We start from the raw sequence: 24389 nt of genomic DNA, 5'->3' as shown, positions 1-24389 counted from the left end.
GGATTTGCACAATATGTGAAAGGTGAATACGTCCCTAAATTCATTACAGAAATTCACACCCTTCTTACCATTTTTGTTCCTACAAACTACATGTTGTGAGTGCAGAAGAAACTGGTAATGAATGTTAACAGGTTTACACATTATTTTATTTAAAGCACAGTGGTATTCTTAGCATTCGATCCAGAGTGGACACTAATTAATGGTTGGGTTTTATCAGGTCCTGAATGATAAATCTAAATTTTCACCTCTGTGTAATTACTTTAATTGTAGTCCTAATGAAACACAGAGAGCAGCTTAAGGACCTTTAGCTTGCTCAATTTGACGACAAGCAACAAGGTGTCTTGTCAATGCCTTCAAGAGAAATTTACAGACTGTAATTATGTCTCATGGGAATTAGGCTTGGGACATTTTACACAATATACTGTAGAACGTCTTTGGATAGTACATTCTACATAATGATGTCCTTATTTTATGATACCAAAACAAGATATAGGTAGGTATAGTGTTCTTTTATTTAAATTAGGTCAAAATGTACAGTGACACAATCCTTTGTAAGATTCTTAAACAGTCAATTTCTTTGCAAAACAGATTCTGGTTTGACATTCAGCAGTCTTTTCGTTATTTAACACCAGTAACTGTTAAGAGGTTCAAAAAAGGCCATTCTTAAATAAAAGGAAGTTTAAAAAAAGGCACAATTTATAACATTCTACTGTTCACAATTTTCTTATTGCTATGACATTACAGCAGAGGCATAGTCACAGGATCTGTGTATCATATTATAGTAAATTACATTCAGACTTTGCTGGAATTTTCTTAGCCGCCATCATCTATATGAGAGCTTACTTATTAAAAAAGGTATTTATTCATATGGTTCAGTAAGATTCCTGCGTGATTTAGTGTCTAACCACATTTACATTTTCATAGGAAGAACGCAAAATTTGTTTCTTGCATTAGGTTTTTGCATAAATATATTGAATGATTGTATCCAGAGTTTTTCATAAATATTTGAGAGGACAAACGATTGTACTCTGCACAGACCATGGCAACACTAGGAATCATACAACTCATGATAATAATAAATACATAAGAGAGAAACTAATTATTAGTGGTTCCATTTCTCTCCCGGCCAATCACAACTGCCTATAGTATAGACAGTCACCTCACAACCTCAAAACCAGCCTCCTCTTTTTACAGTGTCAAGCTTTCAGCAAAAAAAAGAATATTTGGGAAATAAAAACACGAGTAACAGTATATTGAGGTAAAACGTCAGGAATGATACCAAGAAAGGGTTTTTGGAATTAGCTAAATAAGCAAGATTGACAACAAATAATATTAACAGTACAGTATTTCTGAAAATGAATTATATAAGGCATTTCAGCTTGACGTTTTAGGCTGGTACCGTGTATTGCCATAATTCCTATGCAGTACACTTGATTTGGTATTTGATTATTTCTTTGACAGTACCAAGAAAGTAGTGAAACATCACACAAATAGAAAAGGAATTTGAAGATTATTAAATCATTAAGAACTAAATGTAGAACAACAACAGCTGCATTAAGGCTTTGTAATGAGTGAGTAAAGTATAAGAAAGGAAAAATATCTGAATTATTCTTAATAGGAAAACTACTCCGTCAAGAATAGAGCGAGAGATACAGACATAAGCATTTGTAGTTTGTCCAGTAACATGATGCATAATGAGAAACATATAAATGAACAACAAAGCAAAACAGATCATATACAATCAAAAGCATTTCCAGTACCACGGTGAAAAAACAAAAAAAACAAAACATCAACATATATGTTGATGCGATCCAGTTGTGTGCATGTTGTTGCCTAGTTACCTCAATGACACCCACCCATTGTTCCAGCACAGTACTACTTTAATACCACCACTCCTCTCAAACGAAACATGACGTCTTAGTTGGACACTGAAGAACATGAAAGTGCTTTAAGTATATAAGACATTTAAAAAAAGGATGAAGAGGGAGCTTGGGAGATGGGGGGGGGGGTTTCGTTCACCATAACAGGGTATTTAAGTAGACCTCCCTACCCTAAGCTCCACAAGATCGCCTGGCGTCTCAAAAGGCATGCTTGGAAGAGTTGAGGCCAAGCAGGATGCTGGGTTGTTCCTCGATGACACGAACCAGCAGGTTATCGATGTACTCCTCCAGCTCCACGATCTTGTCGTTCTTCTTGGTGAGTTCCGTCTGCTGCTTGACCACCAGGGTGATCAGCTCCCCCTGGGTCAGCTGAGTATAAGGCCCACTTTCTGCCGTTCCAGTCACCTGATGGGAGAGGCGTTTGGCGTCACACACGGTAATCAGTTTTACTGTCCTACCTATTGTACATTGTAGGTGCACGTCAAACATCGTAAAAACATCATATCAAGTATATCATGTATTGATGGGGGGGGGGGGGGGGGCGGGGGAGATGAAAGAGCTGAAAATTAAGAGTTATTGATTCTGTTCTAGATGTATTGTACCATGTTAGCCGGCGGTATCTTTATCATCCCTGTGGTGAAGTCAAGGGTCTTTAATTCTCTCCCTACGGGGGTGCTGGTGGGGGCCTGGGTCTCTCCTGTGTTCATGGGCTTGACTGGATGAGGCCTGGAAAGACAAGTCACATCACCAACAGTTAGATGTGCAATAGTAAGATGGGGCTAGCAGTTTGGCACAGAAGTTTAGATGGGATGAAAAAAAGATGGAGGCAGAGGTTGGAAGATGGCAGACAAAGAGGAATCAATTGCTTTGAGATGTACAGTGATGGCTTGCATTTTTTTTACTTATGTTATGAGCTAAGGAAAAGTCAACATATAAAATGTTCCATCACCTAGTGGTGCACAAAGAAACCCCAGAATCACAACCTGTGCAAAGAAGTCGTACAAGACAGCGAATCCCTTTTTCATTCCACCACAAAACCGAAAAAATTCCTTAAGCAACAACTTAAAGCTAAAAAGCTTAGTACACAAGGACTTCTGGTCACCCAAAAAATACTGATTTTTCTGGGGGTTTTTGTCCTACAAAATAATTTCCAAATATACACTTGGCAAATGAAGGCAGGTTTTGATAATTGGATCACAAACAGTAATCCACTTTATTGGACCAGCAATTAACCGTTTAATTTGGAAAAATGGATTGCGAAAAACGTCAATAATTGTGTGCTTGTCAGTGCTGAGAGTTAGTTAAAAGGTTTGTGGCTCAAAAGGTCAGTCTCACCTGCGTGGTGTTAGGGCAGGCCCACCTCCACTGCTATTAAGCTGTGCCTCTGAAGGTGACACCCAGGCCTTTGGCTGGGTCTTACCCCCAGACAGAACACCAGCCTGGGGACTCGTTTCTCCAACACCCGACTGAAAGACATCTGACGTAGTCAGGACTGAGGGAATGGGGGAGTAAGAGAGCGAGGCCAGCTGATCGACAGCTGCGTTCTTTTCTCTTGTTTGGGTTTCCAACCTTTCTCTACCATCGATATAGTTTTGCACTGAAGAGTCCACTTGAGGCTCGTATCCATCCAGTCTAGGGTATTCTGAGGTGGTTGTCATGGTTCCCTCTGCTCTAGATAAGTCTTGTTTATCTTGCCTGTCTGAGCTACGGAGAGATGGAGATGCCCTTTTTTTTCTTTGTGAAATGTCCCTCTGAAAAGGACTTAGATCACTTGAGTCAGACTTGTATGCTTTTACGTCCTCTGGAAGCTCCGTTGAGTTATCTGCAGTAAAAATTGCTTTCTGGTCACCGGGGGTCATTTTCTCATCTTGTGGCTTATTGTCTTTCTGTATCCTCCCTGTGAACAGATCTTCTCCTCCATGGCTCTGCTCAGGGAGTGCCCATGGGTCTTTGGAGAGTACCGCAGAGCTTGGGAACGCGTCTGGTTCAATTAACTTCTCTTTGGCTTCAGTTATTCTTTGCAGTATCTGTTTCTTGTCAGCCCCATCAGTAGAGTTGGGCGTAGGTTTCTTCTCTCTCCTTGAATTCACATCAGTATGTTTCATCATCACTGGACTGGTCCTTCTCAAGTCTGGGTTGGCCGTCTTCAACTTTTCCCGCTCTTCGATGCTTTCCTTTTCCGGATTTGCTTGTTGGACTGGCTCTTTGCTGGCAACTGTTTGTCTTGGTTTGGCAGTGGGTATCTCCTTAGGACTATTCAATGACGTTGCATTCAGGTTATTGGTGGATCTTGACTCCAAAACGTCTTGCGAAGATCTTGGACTTTCCACCTGAGATGCAGACTTGGCATCAATGACTGTGAGGGGAGATTTATTCAGAACCCTCCTTGGGTCAGCTTTAGGTTTCACTGAGGGTAGTTCTCTGCTGGGCGTCAAATTGATAACTGTGGAAGAAGAGGCGTTGATCTTCTCAACAGATACATTTGTCCGTGCAGAACTCTGCTTCTGAGCCGGGCTGACCTCTGGCACTAGTCTAGGGGACGCTACAACTACTGGCTTGGGAGGGGCAGGAGCCGGAAGCTTTCTATAGGAAATAGCCGGAACTTCCTTCTGTTGAGTTGCTTGTGGGTTTGGGAGCAAAGCAGTCCTCGGTTGCGAGGAGATGGATCTATTTCCGTGTTGAGACTCATCTTCTGGCCCATCGACACTCATCTCCTTTGCAGCTACCTGAGGCATGTACTCCCTCTGTTTCTGGTTCACCTCCGCAATGATATGATCCCATCGAGTCTGACCTTGAACTCCATGCCTCTTCACTGGAAACAGACTTTCGTAGTCAGGAAGAGGTAAGGCTGGTCTTTTGCCATGCTTGGCTCCGGCCATCTCACTCTCTCCAGAGATCTCACCCTCAGTTATAGGCAGCAGGCTGCTACCTGAAGCAGAAGATTTCATGGGAGAACTTCTGGAGCTCGCGTTGGGGTTTCCAATGCCTGGTGGCAGGGGGGCTTGTCGCTTCTTGTCAGACATGTTGGGCTGGGATACCACAACGCTCAGGTTCTCTGTGCTGCTGTGGGACTCTGAGCTTCTTCTCGTATTTGGGGGTGCCAGCGAGAAGTGTAGGCTGGAGAACGTGACAGGGGACTCAGAGGGGATGCTGCTGAGGGAGGATTGACTGGAAGGTGGAGAGGGAGGAGATTGCGGCCCCTGTGTGTGTGAGCCTGGGCTTTCAGGTTCCTTAGACTCAACCAATCTGCCAAAGGGTGAAAACAAAAGCCTTGGGTTCAATGCTTGACGGACACATTTTCTCCTAAACAGGAGCTTGTCCATCACTGCAGAAATAAGCTCTCAGAAGTCTCTCCATTAAATAAAAAGCTTTCAACACGGTTTGATAACAGACAGACACTTGAAGGTCATACATTTATTCTACAAAACTGACTAATGTATCACACCATATAAAAGGTGATTGAAATAATTTTCTTCATGGGCCAAGGCCTTATTTTTAATGGCATGTCATCACAACAGATGAAATTATATAATCTAATAATAGAGTAATTATATATTTTTGGAAACGGTGAATAAGTACAAATGTCCTAATAGATAATTGGCTAAAAAGCCTCTACATAGATGATTCACATTTCACCAATTCACCCATAGGTGAAGATACAATTTAAGGGGAAGAAGCTCTAATCACAAGTTCTCACAAGCTTCCATCAAGCCAAGACAAAATTAACAAAGTTGCCTTGGACTTAAATTCAGAAAACGTAAATAAAATCAAACCACATCCATCCATTACATTCAAAGGAATTGAAAAGGAAATAACTCACCATCAAGATTAAATGACTAAAACATATCCAAAACAAGAGCCAGACAGGGAACAACAATGCCTGAGAAGACATCAAGTCACACTGCTGGCTAGTCACGCTGTGAGCTCACTTCATTCCACAACCTGTTCTGCACCATACCGCCATGAAACACCCACCCACATTCCACAAATCTGACCAATCAGAACAGCCACCAAACTGGCCTGGCAGGTCCATCAAACTGCAGCAACAATTCCTGCTTTTCAAAGCTTTGAGATCTTTCAGATGATTGACAAAAACATAAGACACAGTAGGCTACCATGGAGAAACAGTTTGTGGTAGACAGATTAAGTAAAGTTAATCCTTAACCATGGATATTACACTTCCTAATCCTAAAAACACCAGATGCAATTGGGAATATAGAACCACTCAAACGGATGTAGGATAAGAAGCACAAAACAGAAGCTCAGACCAGTGGAAAAACAACCATCAAAGTAAATGACTGCACCCAAATGTTGCCCGCAAGCATGTGTTCTTGGACTTGGTACTTATTTGCTGATGTTGTGATTCTGGGGTTCCTTGTTTACCACTAGGTGGATCTAATCATTTGTCGTCATCTCTTAATATTGAAGTCAAGAATGCCAGCTATCACTAAACCTGGATTCCCACCAGGTCGATTAACACATAAAAAAATAAGAGTGAAAAAGTATTCAGGAGTGAGGCAATCAGAACATTGATCAGGAGTCAAGAAGACATGAGCGACATTTTGACAGTGAGCTATAATAGATCAGATAATATTTGGACAACCAAATCGCTGTGGATAGAGGCAAATTTGCAAGTAGGCTAATCATATAGGTTACATCTCAAAGACAGGAGTACTGTGTGACCTACCTGGGCTTGACTGCTGACACCTTGGCTGTGCGATTGAGGAACACCATGGCTGAGGGAACCTGGGGGGTTCGCTGGGGTTTCTGAGGAACACCCAGGGTCTCCTCAGAAGTGTTCGGGGTGTCCAGGCCGAGGGAGATCTCTTCAAACGGGTTGGAGGAGTGGCGAGGGCCAGGGACTTCTGAATCTCCGGAGGTTTTCCGGGGGGCTGGCTTGGGCACCTCCGCCTTGGTGATGCTGCTCTGCTGCTGCGGCTCCTCCTTCTTTTTGATGATGCCGAACAGCGTGGACAGCCTGTCGGACATGGAGGCCTCCTCCTGGCGTTTCTTCTCCTCCTCCCTCTTGGTTTCCTCCTGTAGTTTCTGCTCCTCCTCCAGCCTCAGGCGCTCCTCCTCCGCCTGCAGGCGCTCCTCCTCCGCCTGCAGGCGCCTGCGCTCCTCCCCCTGTCTCCTCCTCTCTTCCGCCTCCTCCTCCTTGGACTTCTTCTTCCTCCTCTCCTCCTCCTCGTCTTTCCCTTTCTTCCTCCTCTCTTCCTCCTCCTCCTTCAGCTTCTTCCTCCGCGCTTCGTCTTCCAGGAACCTCTTCCTCCTCTCCTGCTCTGCCTGGCGCTTACGGTCCTCTTCCTCCTCCTCCTCCTGCAGTCTCTTGGTGTCTGCCCTGCGTCTCTCCTCCGCCTGTCTCTTCTCCTCCTCCTCCTGGTGGCGCCGTTGCTCCAGCAGGGCTCTGTCTCTGTCTGCAGGCTCCTGCCGATAGGACGGCACGGACAGGCCTTTGAGGGAGTCGGCGGAGACGTCCGAGTCGTGCCGGCGAACATCTTCCACGGAGCCCTGGCCGGAGCTGTTCAGGCTGAGGGTGGAGCCGGACTTTGGCTCCGCCTCCTCTGCGTACACATGGCTGCCGTTGATGCACAGGTTGTTCTGGTCGTTGGCGCTCTGCTTGGAGCGGCCCAGCAGTGAGAACGGACCCAGGGACACCTTGCTGTCGTTGCTGCCTGTGCGCTTATGGCCCAGGAACTTGAACTTCTTTTTCACTGTGGAAATAGAAACAGCACGGTAGGAGAAGGAGTGGGTGTTATAAGACGAATGGAAACAAATGTCTCATCTTATAATTGATCATTAAAATAAAGGATTCAGACCATAATGGAATTCCTGGGCTTACCATCTGGAGATTCAACATTGAGACCTGACGAGCGACTCCCACTCAGGGAAGAGTTCTTCTCAGGCAGAGTCCCCAGTGTGGACATGGACTGGGAGATGTTGCGCTGCAAGTTGGACTTGGGGGTGAAGAGCGATTTGAGCTTGGACTTCTTCTTGGCCTCTGGCGAGTCGAGGTGTCCGCCTTCCTCCCCCTCGCTGTCGGTCAGAACATGGCTGACCGAGGGCACGATGGCTGAGGCAGAGTCAGAGAAGCCCTCCTTCTTCTTCCCCCGGACTTTGTCTTTCAGCTTGGAAATGCGGGACCGAGGTTTGTCTTGCATCGAGAGGTCAAACATGCTAGCGGACAGGTTGTTCCTCATGAACTGGACGTCCAGCAACACCTCTCCTCGTACCTTGTCTTCCTTGCCATTCTTGTCAACCAGCTTGAACCAACTGCAGATATGAGAGAGGGAGAGAAAAAGAGACAAGGGAGTGACAGTGAGAAAGCAGGAGCAAGAGAGATGATATTAGACAATGTAGAGTGACAGAAAATCTACTATTGACCATGATATCATTGCACACTATGGTATTCTTCTCTGTACAGCCAACATTTTGCAAAGAACAACAGCACGAATCACCTAGGGAGAAATGTGAAATGGGGTCAAACTTACATACAGTAACACCCTGTAATTTGAAATTTGAAAGAGAAAATCCCATGTGCCAAATCCCTTTGACAATGGAAGTCCATGCTTAAATAGTGTTAAACAAATTACAGGTTTTAGTGGGTGAGCGCTTGTTTCTCTCTTCAGACCTGAGGCTGATGGATCATTCAGTGAAGTGCTGTACTGTTGCGGCACCAACTGGGAACATTCAACGGATCAGATTTAGCAGGAAATTACGGATTTGGGTCCTGATCTCCTTCCGGTTCTAAATAATCAACTGCACAAAGCAATTGTTCTGGAAAGGCCCTTACCATAATCAAAACAAGCATGGTCGGATTGTCACTCAGCATTTTGTGTGATTGCACAGACTGCTGATGGGTTATCAACAAGACTACAACATCAGGCCCGACATTTGTCACATATATTTAGCCTACGTAGAAGGAGAATCAAGTCATTTTAAGTACAGCCGACTGGCCTGGCTAACACTAGTCCTTCTCACTAAAGTCTGGAAGGGCTCTACTTCATTACATTTACATTTAGTCATTTAGCAGACGCTCTTATCCAGAGCGACTTACAGTAAGTACAGGGACATTCCCCCCGAGGCAAGTAGGGTGAAATGCCTTGCCCAAGGACACAACGTCATTTGGCACAGCGGGGAATTGATCCGGCAACCCTCTGATTACGAGCCCGACTCCCTCACCGCTCAGCCATCTGACTCCCACTTCATGATAAAGCCATTCCCTCAGCCAATGGGATCTTGTTTTCGATGGAACCAATTATAATCAAGTATGTGTGCAAAAGATACCATGCAAACAAACACTCCTCATGCTCCTTTACAAAACCCTATGCCGAGTTAGACAGGGCAGTTGTGCCACCCTGACAGACTACTGTCCTTGATCTCAATCTCTTCTCTTTCACAGTTATCTTTGACAGCTGACATGCCCCTACATGCTGTGTGTTGCCACATATTGCCTTTCGAAAATATTTTTTTCAAACACTATTTAGGTTAAAACACACATCATATTCGTTCAGCTGCATTTCCTTTCCCTGCTCTCCCTTCATCTCTCTGTCACTCACGAGTCTTTCTCACATACACACACAGTCACAACGTCAGCACACGTTAGCAACGATGCATACATACAACGTTCTAGTAAGACAGACAGCTATATCAGCGAGCCTTCAGCATTAGTACCATAGCTAAATGCCTAGGAAATTTGAAGCTACTTTTCGCTAGGTACCTATGAACATGTCTTAATCGAAGGTTCCCCTTCGTTCTTTTGGTGAGAAGTCTCAGGAGCTAGCTACTTACCCAGCCTCATGGAGCCGAATAGTTAAACAGATATTTAGCACTAGCATTGCTACCTGCATATGCAGAAATATTTGTTTGTTGTTGTTGATTTTGTGAAGGTGTGATCCCCCCCCCCCTCCACAAATAGCCTTCTAATCTGTGGGAAACACTGAATAGTGGTTTGATACTTTGCTCTGTACAAGTCATGAGTATTCCTGTAAGCTTCATATGCTACTCAAACAAATCTGCCACATGGTGATAGAAATTAAGCCATTGGCACAACAATAGTTTTGCCATTGTAGCCTGTCTGATTCCAAGTCTAACAGATATTGTTGTGAGGTTCATCTACAGTTCAAGGCCACAACATTTGAATTGGTAGGAATAAACTAAAATCCAGCCAGATTCTTCTGGGAAAATAATCAGGAAACATGCAGGGGAGGAAACCTGCATTCCATAAAGCTATGCAAGCTTGTAAGGAGGCCCTCCTAGGACATGTAATGAAAACAGAGCAATTTCTCAGGACAAGCAATCCTTATCTCGCCTCCTAGGACAGGCTATGCCAAGTCAAACAGGAACCAGGACCAGTACCACGGTGGAGACCTGAACACAGAACAATGGGACTACATGGCTAAACATCATTCAAGAGAGTTCCCTTTAATCAACCAGTCTTCTCAATCTCTAAGGCAAGTTAGGAGTTCATTTAAAAAAATCAGGCTGAGTTTAGCTGCAGAGTTAAAGGAACAGTCTGTGAAATTGCACCTATGATGGTGTTTACAGAGAACACAATACCTTGCAGTTCTCGTTCAACCAGTTCTCTGTACATGAGAAAAAGTGTCACTTCTCTTAGCATGGACCTAATGATTAACATAGGGAAGCTACATTCAGCTAATGGTATGTGATATGGAACTAACTGTGCATACTGACAGCCCTCGAGCAATAGGCAGATCCATTATGAAACTTAGACAACCATATATTTGAATCTAAACTAGAAAAGATCAAGTACGATTTTAACTTCACTTGTCGTAGTGGAACGTGCTAGGTAATATAGTGCAAGGCCTAGTTTCTAGCATCATCCCTATTGTTGAACAGGAATGTTGATATTATTGGCTGATGACCCTTGTCCTTGGCCCTTGGAATATGAGTGTTCATCTGTTCACATGATGTCATCAACTGACAACACCCTCTACTCTCCAATGGAGAGGACCACACCTGCCTTTCTTCAGTATCTGGCCCTGACGCCTCAACAGGACCCTGGAGTATGCCAGTAACTCAACTCTAACAAACATCAGGGGACATCTGACACGTTTTCTGTGAGAGAGCGAGAAAAGGGCTTGTGGTAGGGGGACATGTACTGTGTCAGGGAAGGAACTGGCCAGTGAGTCTCTGAACCTTGTCATAAAAACTCGAGAATGGACCAACTGACTGAGTAAACGAAAGATAAGATTACAGGACGTACTTAGTACTGTAAACACACGAGTGATGTAATTTAAGTAGACTGCCCTTGAAACAGTGATACTAAGCACTAATGACTCATAACTACAAGATCCTCCTTTTCCACGATAGGCCTAGGCTAATACTGGACCAGAGAAAAAAACATATTGTACTAAGCTGTTCGTTTTACTGTCATGGCGTGGTAAGAAGGAGATTAAGATGCCATTATGTGAAAAGGGGTGTGTGTTTTTTGCCTCAACTAATCTAAAATAAGTTTTGATTTGCTGCCTGCAACCACATGTTAAATCATGAAAATAAATGGTGTTGTTCGTACCCTGTTTACATCACTGACATGAAAGTAGAGTAAGGCGAGCAAAAAGTAAATAAAAAACGTTATAATATCTTGGACCTGGAAGAACACTGGTAAGGATAGGAATGTGGTTGATATTTCACTACTCTGGTAAAGTGACCCAACCCAGTTATGGTATTAACTCTACTCAGGTGGAAGATAGGGGAGAGGTTATCGAATAGTCAAATTATATTAACAGCCTAAAGCTTTAGCAGGATTGATCCAAATAGATTTGCGGTTTCGGTTCACACAGACTGAAGGGAAACAGCTCTCTCGTATCTGTGTTGACGTTTGTGGACTGGTGAGGATACCCATGTGAAATGCAAACACAACTTTCTTTACGTTTGGCTGAAATAACAAACAAAAAAAAACATTTCAAACATACACAGTAGCAGCATTGTGCAGTGCAACTCACATGGTAGTAGCCTACTTACTCGGTTTTTTTGCGAGATTTGTTGTCGTGAAGCTCTATTAGGTTGATCACAGCTTGTCCCAGGTGCTTGTCAAGTCCAACCTGTGCTCTATGCATAACTATGATATGAAGTGTACAGCGTTCAGCATTGCTTTGATGGAACAGTGGCAAATCGAACGTAGCCTCTTCCTTCCAAACAGGGGCCACACATTTATCGGCAACGGAGGTAGAAAACTTGTCCTTTGCCAACTGCATAATGGCATAGGCGTCATTTGTTCCATTCTTTCCCTTGATGCGCAAATTCCGAGCCTGTAGCACCGTTACCTGAACACTTGTGGGATACCACTGCTGGCTTTGATCCCCTAGAGACATGTTTAAACTTCCAGTTGTTAAAGTCGACAAGGGAGAACTAACGCTAACTAGTACAGGACTGTACAGTAGTACCTATGCCGTCTGAAGTGACGGCAAGCTGATCCTGAAAAGTATCCCACGTCTATCGCGTTGTGTTGCTCAAGTTAACGGCTAACGTTACCTACTGCCCAGCCGTGTTTGCTGGATAACTCTGGAACCTTTATGCGGTGACGTTCCTGGGTTTCATGTCTTAACACTTGATACGCCTCCCTAATGACTCAGTAGTCCTACTAGCACTACTAGCTGAGCTAGCCTCCACCGCTTAGTCCTTAGCTAGAACCAGCTAGCACTATCCCGTTAACCACGTACGCTAGCGTACACCGAGTAACCTAAATAGCAATAAATGTAGGTCTTAAGACTTGGTATTAAACTATATTAAAGTGCCACAACAAAGTCCAGCCTCATTTGCTAGACTAGGGTGTTAACTATTTCGATAAGCCTTATGAAACCTTTGGCAGGCCTCTTTGTAGGAAAAGTCAACTTCCTCATTAACGACCGTTCCCACCCATACTCTAATATAAGCATCGTGATTGGCAAACATCTGAGTCACTAACTTCTGTGACTTCTACGATTGGATGGGGAGCTGTTACCATAGTTGCAATGTGTCTAAGGAACTGCGTAGTTTATGAATCGTCTGTCAATAAATAGACAATTATTGTTTGAAGCCAAAACTGAAGCTCTGCTTTTCAGGGAGTTATTGTACTATTTAAATACATAATATTTCAACGCAGTCACTGTGTCACAGACGAGATACAGTTTCACACTTTCTTTTCTTTTTTATTTTGCATCGGATATTTTTTTGTAAGGCACAGTCTGAGTTTCTTGAACAATATATTACTGAATTAAAACAGTTTGTAACAAACATTTAATGGAGCAATTTTGACAAATGAAAATATAAATATATGCACATAATTTGAAATCTCCCTTTTTCATAACGAGATGACAGTTAAGAACAGAAAAATCTTCATTGAGGGACCAATTGGGATGAGTGTTTTTACACTGAAATAACCTGCATCAAAACACATTGCCCTAAATACTGTATGTCTACGAGACATTCCTAGATCCTTTCAACAGAAATCTTTTACACCCAGTCAGCTAATTTGAGGATCACACCCACTAGTGACAGCTGAGTCAGTTTTAGTGACATTTAAGCGAGGCGGTATTTGCGTAGAGGGAATCTTAACACTCAAATGTTCTTATGCTGTGGCCTGCCACTGTAACTATAAGTTAGGCCATTTAATATTTCATCATTTCCTTTCCTTTTGTTAAACAATAGGAAATATGGAACATCAATTGTTTTAATGGTCCTTAAGGAGATCTCAGGTGAGGATGCATAATAAACACTACCATGGTCAGTCTGATTCCTAAACATTAAAGCTTATGTTGTTCATACTATTCACCACAATTCTTTGGCACAAACATTTCCCTGAACACATCTGAGAGACTGGCACATTGACACATCTGAATGTGTAAGCGGGCACCACGTGCAAACGATTGCATGGTCATGCTAATCACATTGACACATCTGAATGTGTAAGCGGGCACCACGTGCAAACGATTGCATGGTCATGCTAATCACATTGAGACATCTGAATGTGTAAGCGGGCATCATGCGGGAACAAGCAATGGCATGGTCACGGTGATCGACAGAAATGCATAAAATGCTCCAAGAAAATTAACATGTGATATCGACATGAGAGTCTGTCGTAAGCTTTAAAAAAAAAAAAAAAAAACGAACAGAACAACCACAAAACTCTTTTCATTGCGTATAAATATAGACAATTCATGATAAGGTCATAAGCAACTTCATCTGAACTCAATGTGTTGGGGATGCTGTATGTTATTTTTTACTTATTGCATATGATATATCTACAGGCACATTATATACACAATTTCTGTGTGTTTTTCTTGCTGTAGGAGATGACAAACTCATGTTTCTAATATAGCTTATGGGATTCCTCTTTGCATCAGTGCATGGGCAGTTTGTTTGTAATCCAGCAGAGGGCAGTGTACTTTCATCAAAGCATGAATGAGAATTCAGAGCAAAACAGGAGAAACACCATGGAAATTAATATTGAAAAGTCTGTTACAAAGTCTACAACTGGTATATATTGAGCCCAAATGAGAAAATGCTGTTCACAGTAAAAAAATAAAATAAAAGTTACAACGTGATACTAATTGAGTGAAAGAAACTATTTTTTTTTGTTCATTTGCTCAGATTACGGTCTTGCTTATTTTGTACTTTTTATAAGGCAGGGGGAACAACTCAGTGCTAATGCGCATATCACAAAACATTGAAGTAAAAAAAGGTAACATATTCAAATGCATATTCTCTCTTTCTAGCTTTTTGGACAAACAAACACCAACACGCACACACACACACAAATGCACACTCTCACACACGTATGTATGCACATACACACAAACACACCCACGCACAAGCAAATATAAACAAGTGCATACACAACTACATGCCAAAAAAAAACAACTTACAAAGATCTTAAGAGCAGAACACTCCACAAAGGAAATGCATACGCCTATAATGTGAAAATGAACAATCTTGGATTCCATTTCGTGCTATAGTCAATATGCATAGAATAAGAGAACAAATGAAATAATGCATCTTTGTTTAATGTCTCAGAACAATCAACATTTTATGTCAATTTTAGACTTTGATTCCTGTGAAATGTAGTATAAATTGAAGTTAAAAACTGTTTTGGTTTTGAAATAAGCAAAATGAATAGCCTTTGACAAGCCATGTTTAACATTTTACAGCAAACCCAACGCTCAGACGAGAGTGCCAGATTAAGTTCCTGGCTTCCTTTATAATCTTTACCATTTTAGCTGATTAGGCTTAACATAACATACCATTCAATCATAACCAAATCCTACCAAACACACGTCTGGGTCCACTCTCAAGGGTCATACTGTGGTTTCGCTCTTCCACAAACCGCTTTTCATGCCTACAGAGTTCTGGGAGTGGTCGGTGCCGCTGGTGTCCTGCTCCAACTCTAGCGTGGAGCTCTTGAGGGCCCCGTTGGTAGGCGCTCCAGGCACGGCGGTGATGCTGTTGAGCGGGAACGAGCTGCGCTTGGATTCACGCTCGACGGCCGCCGCCAGTCTCAGATTGTCCCTGCTGGCGCTGCGCCTCTGGGCGCCCTGCATGGCCGCCCTGGTGGCCACGGAGGGCAGCAGGGGGAACGGCTTGCGGCTGCCGCTGCTTCCCCCGTCGCTTCCCTCTGAGGGGCTGGTGGCTAGCGCCTCGCCCACTCGCCTCCCGTTGGTCAGCGGGCTGGCCTGGCTCTCGGAGAGGCTGTGGTGATGGACGCTGCCGTTCTCGCTCGTGGCCTGTTTGGGAGCTGGGTGCGCCGAGAGGTGGTGCTCCGTGCCGGTGGGGCCCAGAGCCCCCATGCTGCCCCCGCCCCCCGCGGCCCGCAGAGCCTTCAGACGATAGTGACCCCTGCCCTCACCTCGATGGTGGTACTGGCTGCCGCCTTGCTTAGTTCTGCCACTGACCTTCCTCCGCTGAGGCTGCCCAGGGGCTACTGAGCTTATGGTGGGCAGGACGTTATTGGCTGGCTTGCTGTTGTCCGTGTTGGCGCTGGTGTTGGTGCTTGCGGGGGCACGTGGGGCGTGGACGTGGTTGGTGTTGTCTTGGGTCACCTGCAGCAGGTTGGTGAGCTTGCAGGGCCCCGGGCCGATGCTGCTGATCCCACTGGGGGTGGAGGATGACCTGGCGGAGGAGGAGCTATGAGGGTCGCCCGGGGGGTGGCAACCAATGAAAAGCTGTGATCCCTGCTCGGACGTCTGCACCCCGTTCACTGTGGAGCAGGTGTGGATGTAATTCTGCATGGGCTGGGAGCGACGGTAACCCGGGCAACAGGCCAGCCAGGCAGCCTGCACGTCCAGGCGTCGGAAGCAGTGGTGGGCCACCAGGAAGACCCCCAACACGACAGCAGCCACCCCATACAGACAGCTGAACAGCAGGCCGCGCAGCCCCACCAGCCACATGGCCATGGCTCCACAGCTCCACATGGCCAGGAACAGGAAGTGGGTGGCCACCAGAACCAGGAACTGCGTCTTCAGGGAGTAGTGGTCTTCCTGGGCCATCCCCGGGCTCACGGTAACCACCGCGGAGTCGTCGGACAGGAGGCTGGTGCTGCCTCCCAGGGCGGGCTGACTCTCGGGCGCGGGGGGGGGGCAGGGGGGCCCCTGGGCACTCTTTGGCCACCCGGCGCTTCAGACAAAAGACAGTGCACAGGAAGTAGATCCAGGTCACCAGTACCGCCAAGCCCGCCGGGACAAAGAAGGCCCCTAAACTGGGCCGCCACACCAGCCAGCAGCTGTAAAACAACAATAAAGAGGTCAAGAGGGTCGATGCTAAACAGGGGCAGCTCTGTGGGAGCAGGCGTCTCACTATAATATCCAGTGCAGCATTAGATATATGGACGATTATAGAGTCAAAAGCCAACAGGCCGGAGGGTGGTAGTGTGAGACTCACTAAGGGCTGTTGTCTCCATAGTTATTGACATTGACAGCTGCTGTAATCCCACATATGATGAGAGGAACTCCACCGGCGATTAAGTAAAACCTGCGAAGTAAAAGGTATTACATTTACATTTAGTCATTTAGCAGACGCTCTTATCCAGAGCAACTTACAGTAAGTACAGGGACATTGCCCCAAGGGAATAGGGTGAAGTGCCTTGCCCAAGGACACAACGTCATTTTGGCATTTTGACCAACAACCTTCTGATTAGTATCCCCAATTCCCTAACCACTAAGCCATCTGACTGAGGTATAAGATGAGGGATCAAAGACAACAAACAACCAAAAGTAATGGATCCGTTTGACACATGGAAATGACCATGGTTGACCCCTCTACGAGAAGGATTCTATAAGGGACACTGTGAGTATGGGTCCTAGTACAGTGTGCAACAACAAATGCTGTGACTGTGACTGTGTGACCTGAGCGATGTGCTGGGTCCCCCTCCTTGGGATGACACTATGTGACACAGGCCAGACGAGCTCAGGACGCAGCGATTTGTCAAAGCCGCGACGCTGACCGCTTCATGGTCAGAAGGTGACGGGGGAGGGGGGGGAGGAGGGGGGGGGGGGGTCAGCTGCTGCTCTACAGTTCCAGAGTGCAGCGTGGAGGGGGAGAGTAGGACACAGGGAGAGGAGGTGAAGGGGGGGGGGGGGGAGTGGAGGGGGGGAGGTCACGATGGGCGACAGTGTGCCCTCTCCATCACCTCTGCTCAGATTTACGACAGGCTCCTCAACCTTTCTCATCCCCTGTCCCTGCATTCCTTCCCCTCCCCCGCGGCATCTGTCTCTGCGGCTCCATTGTGCCTCGACGGGGTCCTACACTGCCTTTACAAGGTTCCTCCAAAAACAGGAGCGGCTTTGCTCGCTTCCACACAATGCCCGCCTTTGATACCATACAGTTTGGGTGCCCCCCCCCCCCCGTCATATGAATCCAGTCACTTGATGGTAGTGTCCCCGCCCCTCCCCCGCCCCCCACCCATCCTCAACACGGACCTGGATGGCCGACAACCTCACAGAGGAGCTCTGTCTCGCTCTTATGACATCACTGACCTGAGCATGGGCCGCTGCGTGGGCGGAACAGGGGACTCTCCCTCGCTCTGCCGGGGCGTTCTCCACACCGCCTCTTTGTAGAGGACCCGGGCACTGACCCCTATCCACAGCAGGCTGGACAGGGAGGAGTAGTGGAGGGCGATGCCCACCTGCGGCGAACCACACACAGGATCACACACAGGGTCCAAAGACACACATTGTCATTCGTATCGGCAGTGTAGGGATGAGAGAGGAGGCGCTCACCGCCTGGCACACCACCGGGTAGCCGGTCAGAGTGATGCCCCCCGCGTACACCGCCGTTGTCATGGCGACGTGGAAGCAGGTGTTGAGTACCGTGTGCCAACTCTTCCTGGATATGCGTATGGAGCTACAAGGGGGGAAAAAATATACATCCGTTTTTTAAGTCATGCAGTCCCACTGTGGATCAGGATTAACACACACATACACACACTCACACTGGACGAACACCTACGAACAGACGCCCACGCCCTACCTGTGGTGGAGGATGTGTGTGAGGATGATGGTGAAGAGGCAGAGCAGCAGCCCCGCGGTGCAAGCATGCACCACAGGGTGGAGGACCCTAACCGGCACCAGGGTCGGGTTGGGGAAGTCAGGCACCTGGGTGGAACACCTCGAATGAACTCAGATGAACTCAACAAGGTGCATCTCGACTCAGACACGTACGCAAGGGAGGAGGGAACATCAGCGAGTCTTCCCGCTGGGGTAATGATGCTAACCTGCCCCCCGGGGAGAGCCGGTGAGAGGGGGAGAGGGTGGTACCTGCAGGATGGCGTAGTTGCTGAGGAGAGAGCAGTGCAGTGTGGAGGTGGTGCGGTCACTGTGGATTAGGTGACAGCCCTCCTGGCTCCACCCGCCCGGCCGCTCCGGGGCGCGCTGGCTCCAGTGGGCCGCCACCGGGTCACTTCCTGTGGACGAGTGACGCAGGGACACCACCACGGGCTCCGAGTGGTTCCACATGCTGCAGCCGTCTGCAAAGGGGAACAGGAGGTGTAAGAGACGGCACTTCCTCGTTTTTATCCGCGTTACGAGGATGTTGACGAACTCAGGCTTCGTCAGGGCGCGTGCGGCATGTTCTGTCGTCAGAGGAGCCAGGAGCTCCCAGCTTACCCAGGCCCACGTAGGCCACGGGGGAGTTGACACTGCGCTGACGGACGGGGTCTCCGGGGCCGCTGGAGTTCCACGGGGTGGGGAAGAAACGGCCGTTCCTGAAGGCCACGAACTGGAGCTTGCAGTCCGAGGGGGCGTCCGGGGGGAACAGGGAGGCCGGGAGGGCCACAGAGGCCAGCGCCACCGCGTTCTGGAGACAAACGCACAACGTTGTAGCTGTATTGATTTATACTGGTGTTTCATTCAGTACCCTGTGTCATTTTGTACATGGAGTTGCCTTTGTCATTGCCTTACTCGTATGTTTCGCTGTGTTTGTTACTTATTTTGTTGCTTTCAAAATATCCCCCCAAAGGAATCAATACAGTGCTGCGCTACTGTACTCATTTATCATCAGCACGACATAGGAGGGGGGCGACAGGTCGAAAACCAGTCGTCGTTCCAACGGCGTCCGAACGTGTCGCGTGTGGGCGCGGCGTCACTCTGCGCGGCCCCCCGCTCACCTTGAAGCTGTGGAGGGAGGTGTTGTGGGTCCCCGTGGTGCAGCGGAAGCGGAGCGGCTGTTCCTGGCCGGGCTCCGCCCCCTCGCCCTCCGCCCCCGGGCCGCCCGGCGAGGGCTCCCGCCTCTGGTACGCGGTGCAGCTCATGCCGGTGAAGTGGGCGGGCCGGATCAGGTATGCCTCCATCACGATGTTCCTGGAGATCTGTGGCGAAACAGCCAGCGGGGTTGATTACTGTTATCTCTGTATGCTTCATGTTTTGGCTGCTTGCAGTGTTTGGGACTACCTCGTTGTTATGATCAGTGACCTATGCTCTTTTGTAAAGCTCCCTCTTGGAAGTCGCTTTGGATAAAAGCGTCTGCTAAATGCATAAATGTAAATGTAAATCTCACTGCTACCTTTGCTTTTATGCTAGTTCTACTAGCATTCAAATGGTTAAAGCCAAGGAACGGATGTGTATTTGGACCAGAGAGTGCAACGATTACACAAGTACAACAGTATTACATCATTTAACCGAAGAGCTTAACTTCATCGCTGAATCGTTACCCTAATCTAGTCCAATGTCAACATTAAAGACATGAGTGCAGTGTTAGTGTTGGTTGAGTAGGGGTACCATGGAGAGGTCCTGGGCGTGGCTGTGGAGCTGAGGCCAGGCCAGGGTCTCCAGGGATCGGACGAGAGAGCTGCAGGCTGCCTTCTCCCTCTGAGCATCGGCCAGGATCTGGTGGTCCACCTGCATCAGGTTGCTGCCCATCTCCACCAACACCTTCGACAGCTAGCACACACACATCCAGATTGAGACGTGAGCTTCGGTTCAATGGCGACTTGCACTCGCACGCACAAACACAAACACACACGTACATCCATGTCTACATACCCTATACTAACATGTCAATCCATGGTAAAACGCACTGTGCATCCGTAATGAATGGTGATATGATATTGTATTCCGATGGATATACAAACACAGTCTTCGATGACGCACCTCTCGGAGCTGTCGGACGTACTCCATGAACTTCTCCATCATCTGAGCGACGTACAGAACGTCCATGGAGTCGGAGAAGCCGGCTGCTTCCAGAGTGTAGGTGCGGACCTGGTGAGCCAGAGTCACCGCGTTGGAGGCGTTGATGGGCATCTGGACAACAGATGAAAGGATACCGGATAAATGAAAAAAAGGTCAGCATCGAAAAGTCGAGAGACACAGGAAGAGAGACATCTGTAACTGATTAATAGTATGATACCGTTCATTCGTCAGACAAACTTGACCAGGAAGTGGAACGAAAGTGTGACGGCGTCGTCGGTGTGTGTCATGTGACCGGCTCTCACCAGGATGAAGGTGTGCAGGACCCGCGTGATGTCATTGGTGTAGTGGCAGTTGGTGTAGTCCCCTTCCTCCCAGCTCCCTGTGCGGTCGCAGTAGCGCGACGCCTTCTTCTCCACACCGCCCCCTATGGACAGGGAGGGGTACCGCAGCTGCAGACAGTACTGGTGGGATGTGATGCCGGCCAGGGTTCTCGGCCATCTGAGTTAAACACAACAGGAGAATGATGACACAATCCCAGTGACACTCTGAATCTGTACTGTGCAGCAAAGTGCAAAAGGTTTGGGCACGAATACATTGGAACAAAAGAAATGAAACATTGCACTGATATACTGCCACACAAATACAGAAGAAGAAGAAGAAAAAGACAATATCGATGTGAAAAACTTTGGTGTAGAATTTTTCTCAGTACTGTATATCACAAGCTTTATCAGTTGTTTGGTAAATAATGAGCTAAGGTTAGGGTCTTGCTATGACATTGCCAAAGTCGCACACAAACCTGAACTCTCCTCTGTTGTTGGTGACTCTCTCCTCCGGACAGAAGGAGGCGCTGTTTTCCAGCACCACTATCTCCACGCTGCGAGACGTGTTGCCCCGCCCGGTCACCACCACACACTCCCACTCTCCGCTGGCCTCCACATGCACGTTCTGGAGCAGGAGCTCGCTACCCACACACACACACACACACACACGCACGCACACACACACACGGGACACAACATCACATGAGTCACTGATGTCCCTGCATCAAAACCAAACCAAAGGCATATTTGAATTCGACAACAGCATTCCCCCGATCCAAGCAGAGTGTATACAGGAACAGGATTTCCGAGGGTTCTAAACGAGGAGTGGGGGAGGGGGGGGTTAAGAACGTGAGGCAGAACGTCGGGCAGAACAGTCAAACTGAACCCCCGGAGGCCCCTCCCTGGGGGTGCTGGTCACCTGGTGATGAAGGTGCAGTCGTGCAGCGCGCTGCTCTCCAACTGGACGCCCGTCTCGGGGTCGGAGGTCACGGGTTGGCCGTTGTGGCGCCAGTGGAGGGACGTGATCTTGTCCACCAGGGCGGCGGTGCAGTGAAACGGCAGCCTGTCCCCTCTGAAGACAACCTGGCGCTGGGAGGGGAGCAGGGACAAGGTGTGGAGTTCCAGGGGACCATCTGAGGGCCGTGATGGGAGGTGGGGGGGAGAATGGGAGAAGGGGGAGGAGGTGAGAGGAGGACAAAAAACAATCTCTCGTTTCTCTCTCTTTACTTAACCTCAGCCAAATGTTTCCAAAGGAAGCCGTTACTGTTTGAGTCTGCTGTTTCTGGGAGATTGGATGCAGACAGTACCAATTCATAAAAAGGCAACCCCCCGAGGAGTGTTCAAACCCCGGGCCCAGACACAAAGCTGGCCGACGCACAGTCCTACTGACAGCACTGGGGCGTGGAGGGACTCACAGAGTCTGACCCAAATCTGTAGACTAGGGGGACTGTTGTTTTGTTTTTGAGGAGGGGAATAACAATAATGGCCGGGTTTCCCAGATTCGTTAAGAAGCTCTTAACGCTAAGAGCTTCTTGGGAGCATTCTAAGAACGCTCTAGAAGGCACTTTGAACACTCCTAAGAAGCTGTCAGCGTTGAGCTTCCTAACGAATCTGGGAAACCCGGCCACTGTAGGTTGTAGTCACTGTTTAAAACATTTTCTGTCGTTGTGTTTCTGTTTTGAGGGTGTCAGAGGAGTGTCAAAGGGGGTGGTGAACCGCCCTGTTCGTAAACATAAACACCACCGCTAGTCTCTCACCACAGTTCAGTTGACTCTCCCTCAGTCCACGCAACGGCTTCCCATGGAGGCTCTTGGGATAGGCACAGAGAGTCTCGTCGCCCAGCCGAGTGCGGAAGAACCCCGGAACCCAGCGCAGACCACAGTCACATGACAGGAAGTCTGAGTTGAAGTTCCTGATTGGAGAGAGGAGGGGCTTTTTACCACACCATTCTTAACAAGAGCAGGGGATTGAGGAAGTGTGTGTGTGTGGGGGGGGGGGGGGGGGGAGTTCAAACACTCGAACATCTCACGCTTCCCACCAGAGAAGATACTGTAAATTATCTGGCGGTGCATTATGGGATTAACGTGTCAAGTGAGGAAAAAAAAAAAAGGATTTGGTGGCTAAAACAGTTCTCTTCAAGTGTAAGCCTATTTCCTAGTGATATTACAATGTAATAGATGTATGATGATAATGGTAAAAGGCAGGACTTACACAAGCTTGAGATAAGGCAGCTCTTGGAAGACTCCTTGGTCCAAGGTAGATATGATGTTGCCAGTGAGGTTTCTACATTACACATACAATTGGATTCATTTAGCAGACAGTGCATAGAGAACGTATACAAAAAGAGAAATGCATAGTTCTGATACTGTTTGGGAAGTTACAGTCAATGAATAGTCTGTATTTAAGTTTTGAAAGATTGAAAAAATATTCATGAGAAAAATAAAATCGAAAAAAGGTTTCCAAAGGTTCTACAAATATGTTTTTTGAAAGGTTGAAAGAATACACTAAACTCCCTCAATACATCAACTCATCATCATGCGTGAGATGGGCATGAGTTTGATGTAACTGCATTTCGTCTTACAGTTTGGTGAGGTTGATGAGGCTCTGGAACATGTCGCCAGTGAGGCAGCCGATCCGGTTGTTGGAGAGGTCTCTGAGGGAGACAGAAGGAAGGAAAGAGGGATTTTTGTATGGCGTGACATATCGTCACCGATTGGATTTCGTGACACTATATCCTGTTGAAGGGATTTCACAAAAGTGCACTGAAGCACATTGACAGTATTCTCAAGACCTCGTCATGAACTGCTTTGTTATCATCCAAGTCTGTATCTTTCACAATTCCCACTCTCCCTGACAGTTATTTGGTGGTTGCGGGTAAACAAAACCGACGTCCAAACTCTTCCTGGCAGCTCACTGATCGCTTGCCCTTATCTGGTGAAGTCCTGTGAGACTCTCCTCACCGGCAGAGTGAAACCTCCGACCCTGCGCTGAGCTCTGGACCAGCTCTGGGGCCACTGACGCTTTGACGCAAGCCAGCGGAGCTCCGTCCAGACCCTGTGTGTTTATATCTGGCTGTTTGTTTGGAGAAGCCCCAGACCTCGCAGGGAAAACACAAGCAGGGAGAGGAGAGTCACGCGGCGCGGGGTGGAGGAGAGGAGCCGACCGCGATGCGACCGGAACCCCCACGTCCCCGAGAACGCAGCGAGCGAGCCGATGGAATTCTGGAACTGCTGCCTTGTCACAATCAATGACGAGTGAGGGGCCTGGGAGACACCCTGGGGTTTCCATGGCGGCAAAGCGGGGGCACCAGACACGCCCCTGCAGAGACCGAACCTCGACCAGCAGCAACATGGAGCTCAGACACCCAGCCTCCTCACACTGACGCTACGAGCTGGATGTATAACTTGAAACGTGCCAAAACAACACCCGGCTATTGTGTTTTCGAGGCCTTCCAAACCCGTGGGGGAAACCGTGGGCTCCGAGTGGAATCTGGAGATAAATACTGGCTGCTGGTACTTCAGCCCACTGCTTCTTAAGGACAAAGCGTTTTTCTAAAAACGAGTTCTTGAACG

General features: G+C 47.4%; 2 protein-coding genes across 2 annotated transcripts in view; both read right to left on the bottom strand.

The window, feature by feature from the left end:
- Positions 1 to 494: 494 nt before the first annotated feature.
- On the bottom strand, positions 495 to 12738 carry rab11fip1a (RAB11 family interacting protein 1 (class I) a). The gene is made up of 6 exons (XM_084694519.1): positions 11865 to 12738; positions 7723 to 8153; positions 6568 to 7594; positions 3216 to 5126; positions 2483 to 2606; positions 495 to 2285 (listed from the first exon to the last, which is right to left on the bottom strand). Exons 1-6 carry the CDS (start codon positions 12212 to 12214, stop codon positions 2079 to 2081), a joined length of 4050 nt encoding a protein of 1349 aa, XP_084550645.1. The 5' UTR covers positions 12215 to 12738; the 3' UTR covers positions 495 to 2078.
- Positions 12739 to 12930: 192 nt separating this feature from the next.
- adgra2 (adhesion G protein-coupled receptor A2) overlaps positions 12931 to 24389 on the bottom strand; it is a 36916-nt gene continuing 25457 nt past the window's right edge. The window contains 17 exon segments of the mRNA XM_084694520.1: positions 12931 to 16453; positions 16455 to 16596; positions 16755 to 16844; positions 17849 to 17997; positions 18092 to 18215; positions 18342 to 18466; positions 18629 to 18837; positions 18977 to 19166; positions 19477 to 19677; positions 20087 to 20248; positions 20459 to 20608; positions 20800 to 20995; positions 21294 to 21458; positions 21737 to 21950; positions 22575 to 22729; positions 23029 to 23100; positions 23399 to 23470. Coding sequence (XP_084550646.1) covers positions 15176 to 16453; positions 16455 to 16596; positions 16755 to 16844; positions 17849 to 17997; positions 18092 to 18215; positions 18342 to 18466; positions 18629 to 18837; positions 18977 to 19166; positions 19477 to 19677; positions 20087 to 20248; positions 20459 to 20608; positions 20800 to 20995; positions 21294 to 21458; positions 21737 to 21950; positions 22575 to 22729; positions 23029 to 23100; positions 23399 to 23470 — 3694 coding nt within the window. The 3' untranslated portion in view covers positions 12931 to 15175.

This window comes from Hypomesus nipponensis, chromosome 28 (genome assembly GCF_054491055.1).
Source record: "Hypomesus nipponensis isolate SF chromosome 28, ASM5449105v1, whole genome shotgun sequence".
NCBI lineage: Eukaryota > Metazoa > Chordata > Actinopteri > Osmeriformes > Osmeridae > Hypomesus > Hypomesus nipponensis.
Note: the sequence above shows the minus strand (reverse complement) of the source record. Positions and strands in the feature narration are given on the sequence as shown.

Excerpts from the sequence above, each read along its gene's own strand:
- rab11fip1a (XM_084694519.1), bottom strand. The coding sequence starts at position 12,214 with ATGTCTCTAGGGGATCAAAGCCAGCAGTGGTATCCCACAAGTGTTCAG. Across the intron at positions 7,595-7,722 it reads CAATGTTGAATCTCCAGATG|TGAAAAAGAAGTTCAAGTTC; the intron begins GTAAGCCCAGGA and ends CTATTTCCACAG. Across the intron at positions 5,127-6,567 it reads GTGTCAGCAGTCAAGCCCAG|ATTGGTTGAGTCTAAGGAAC; the intron begins GTAGGTCACACA and ends ACCCTTTGGCAG.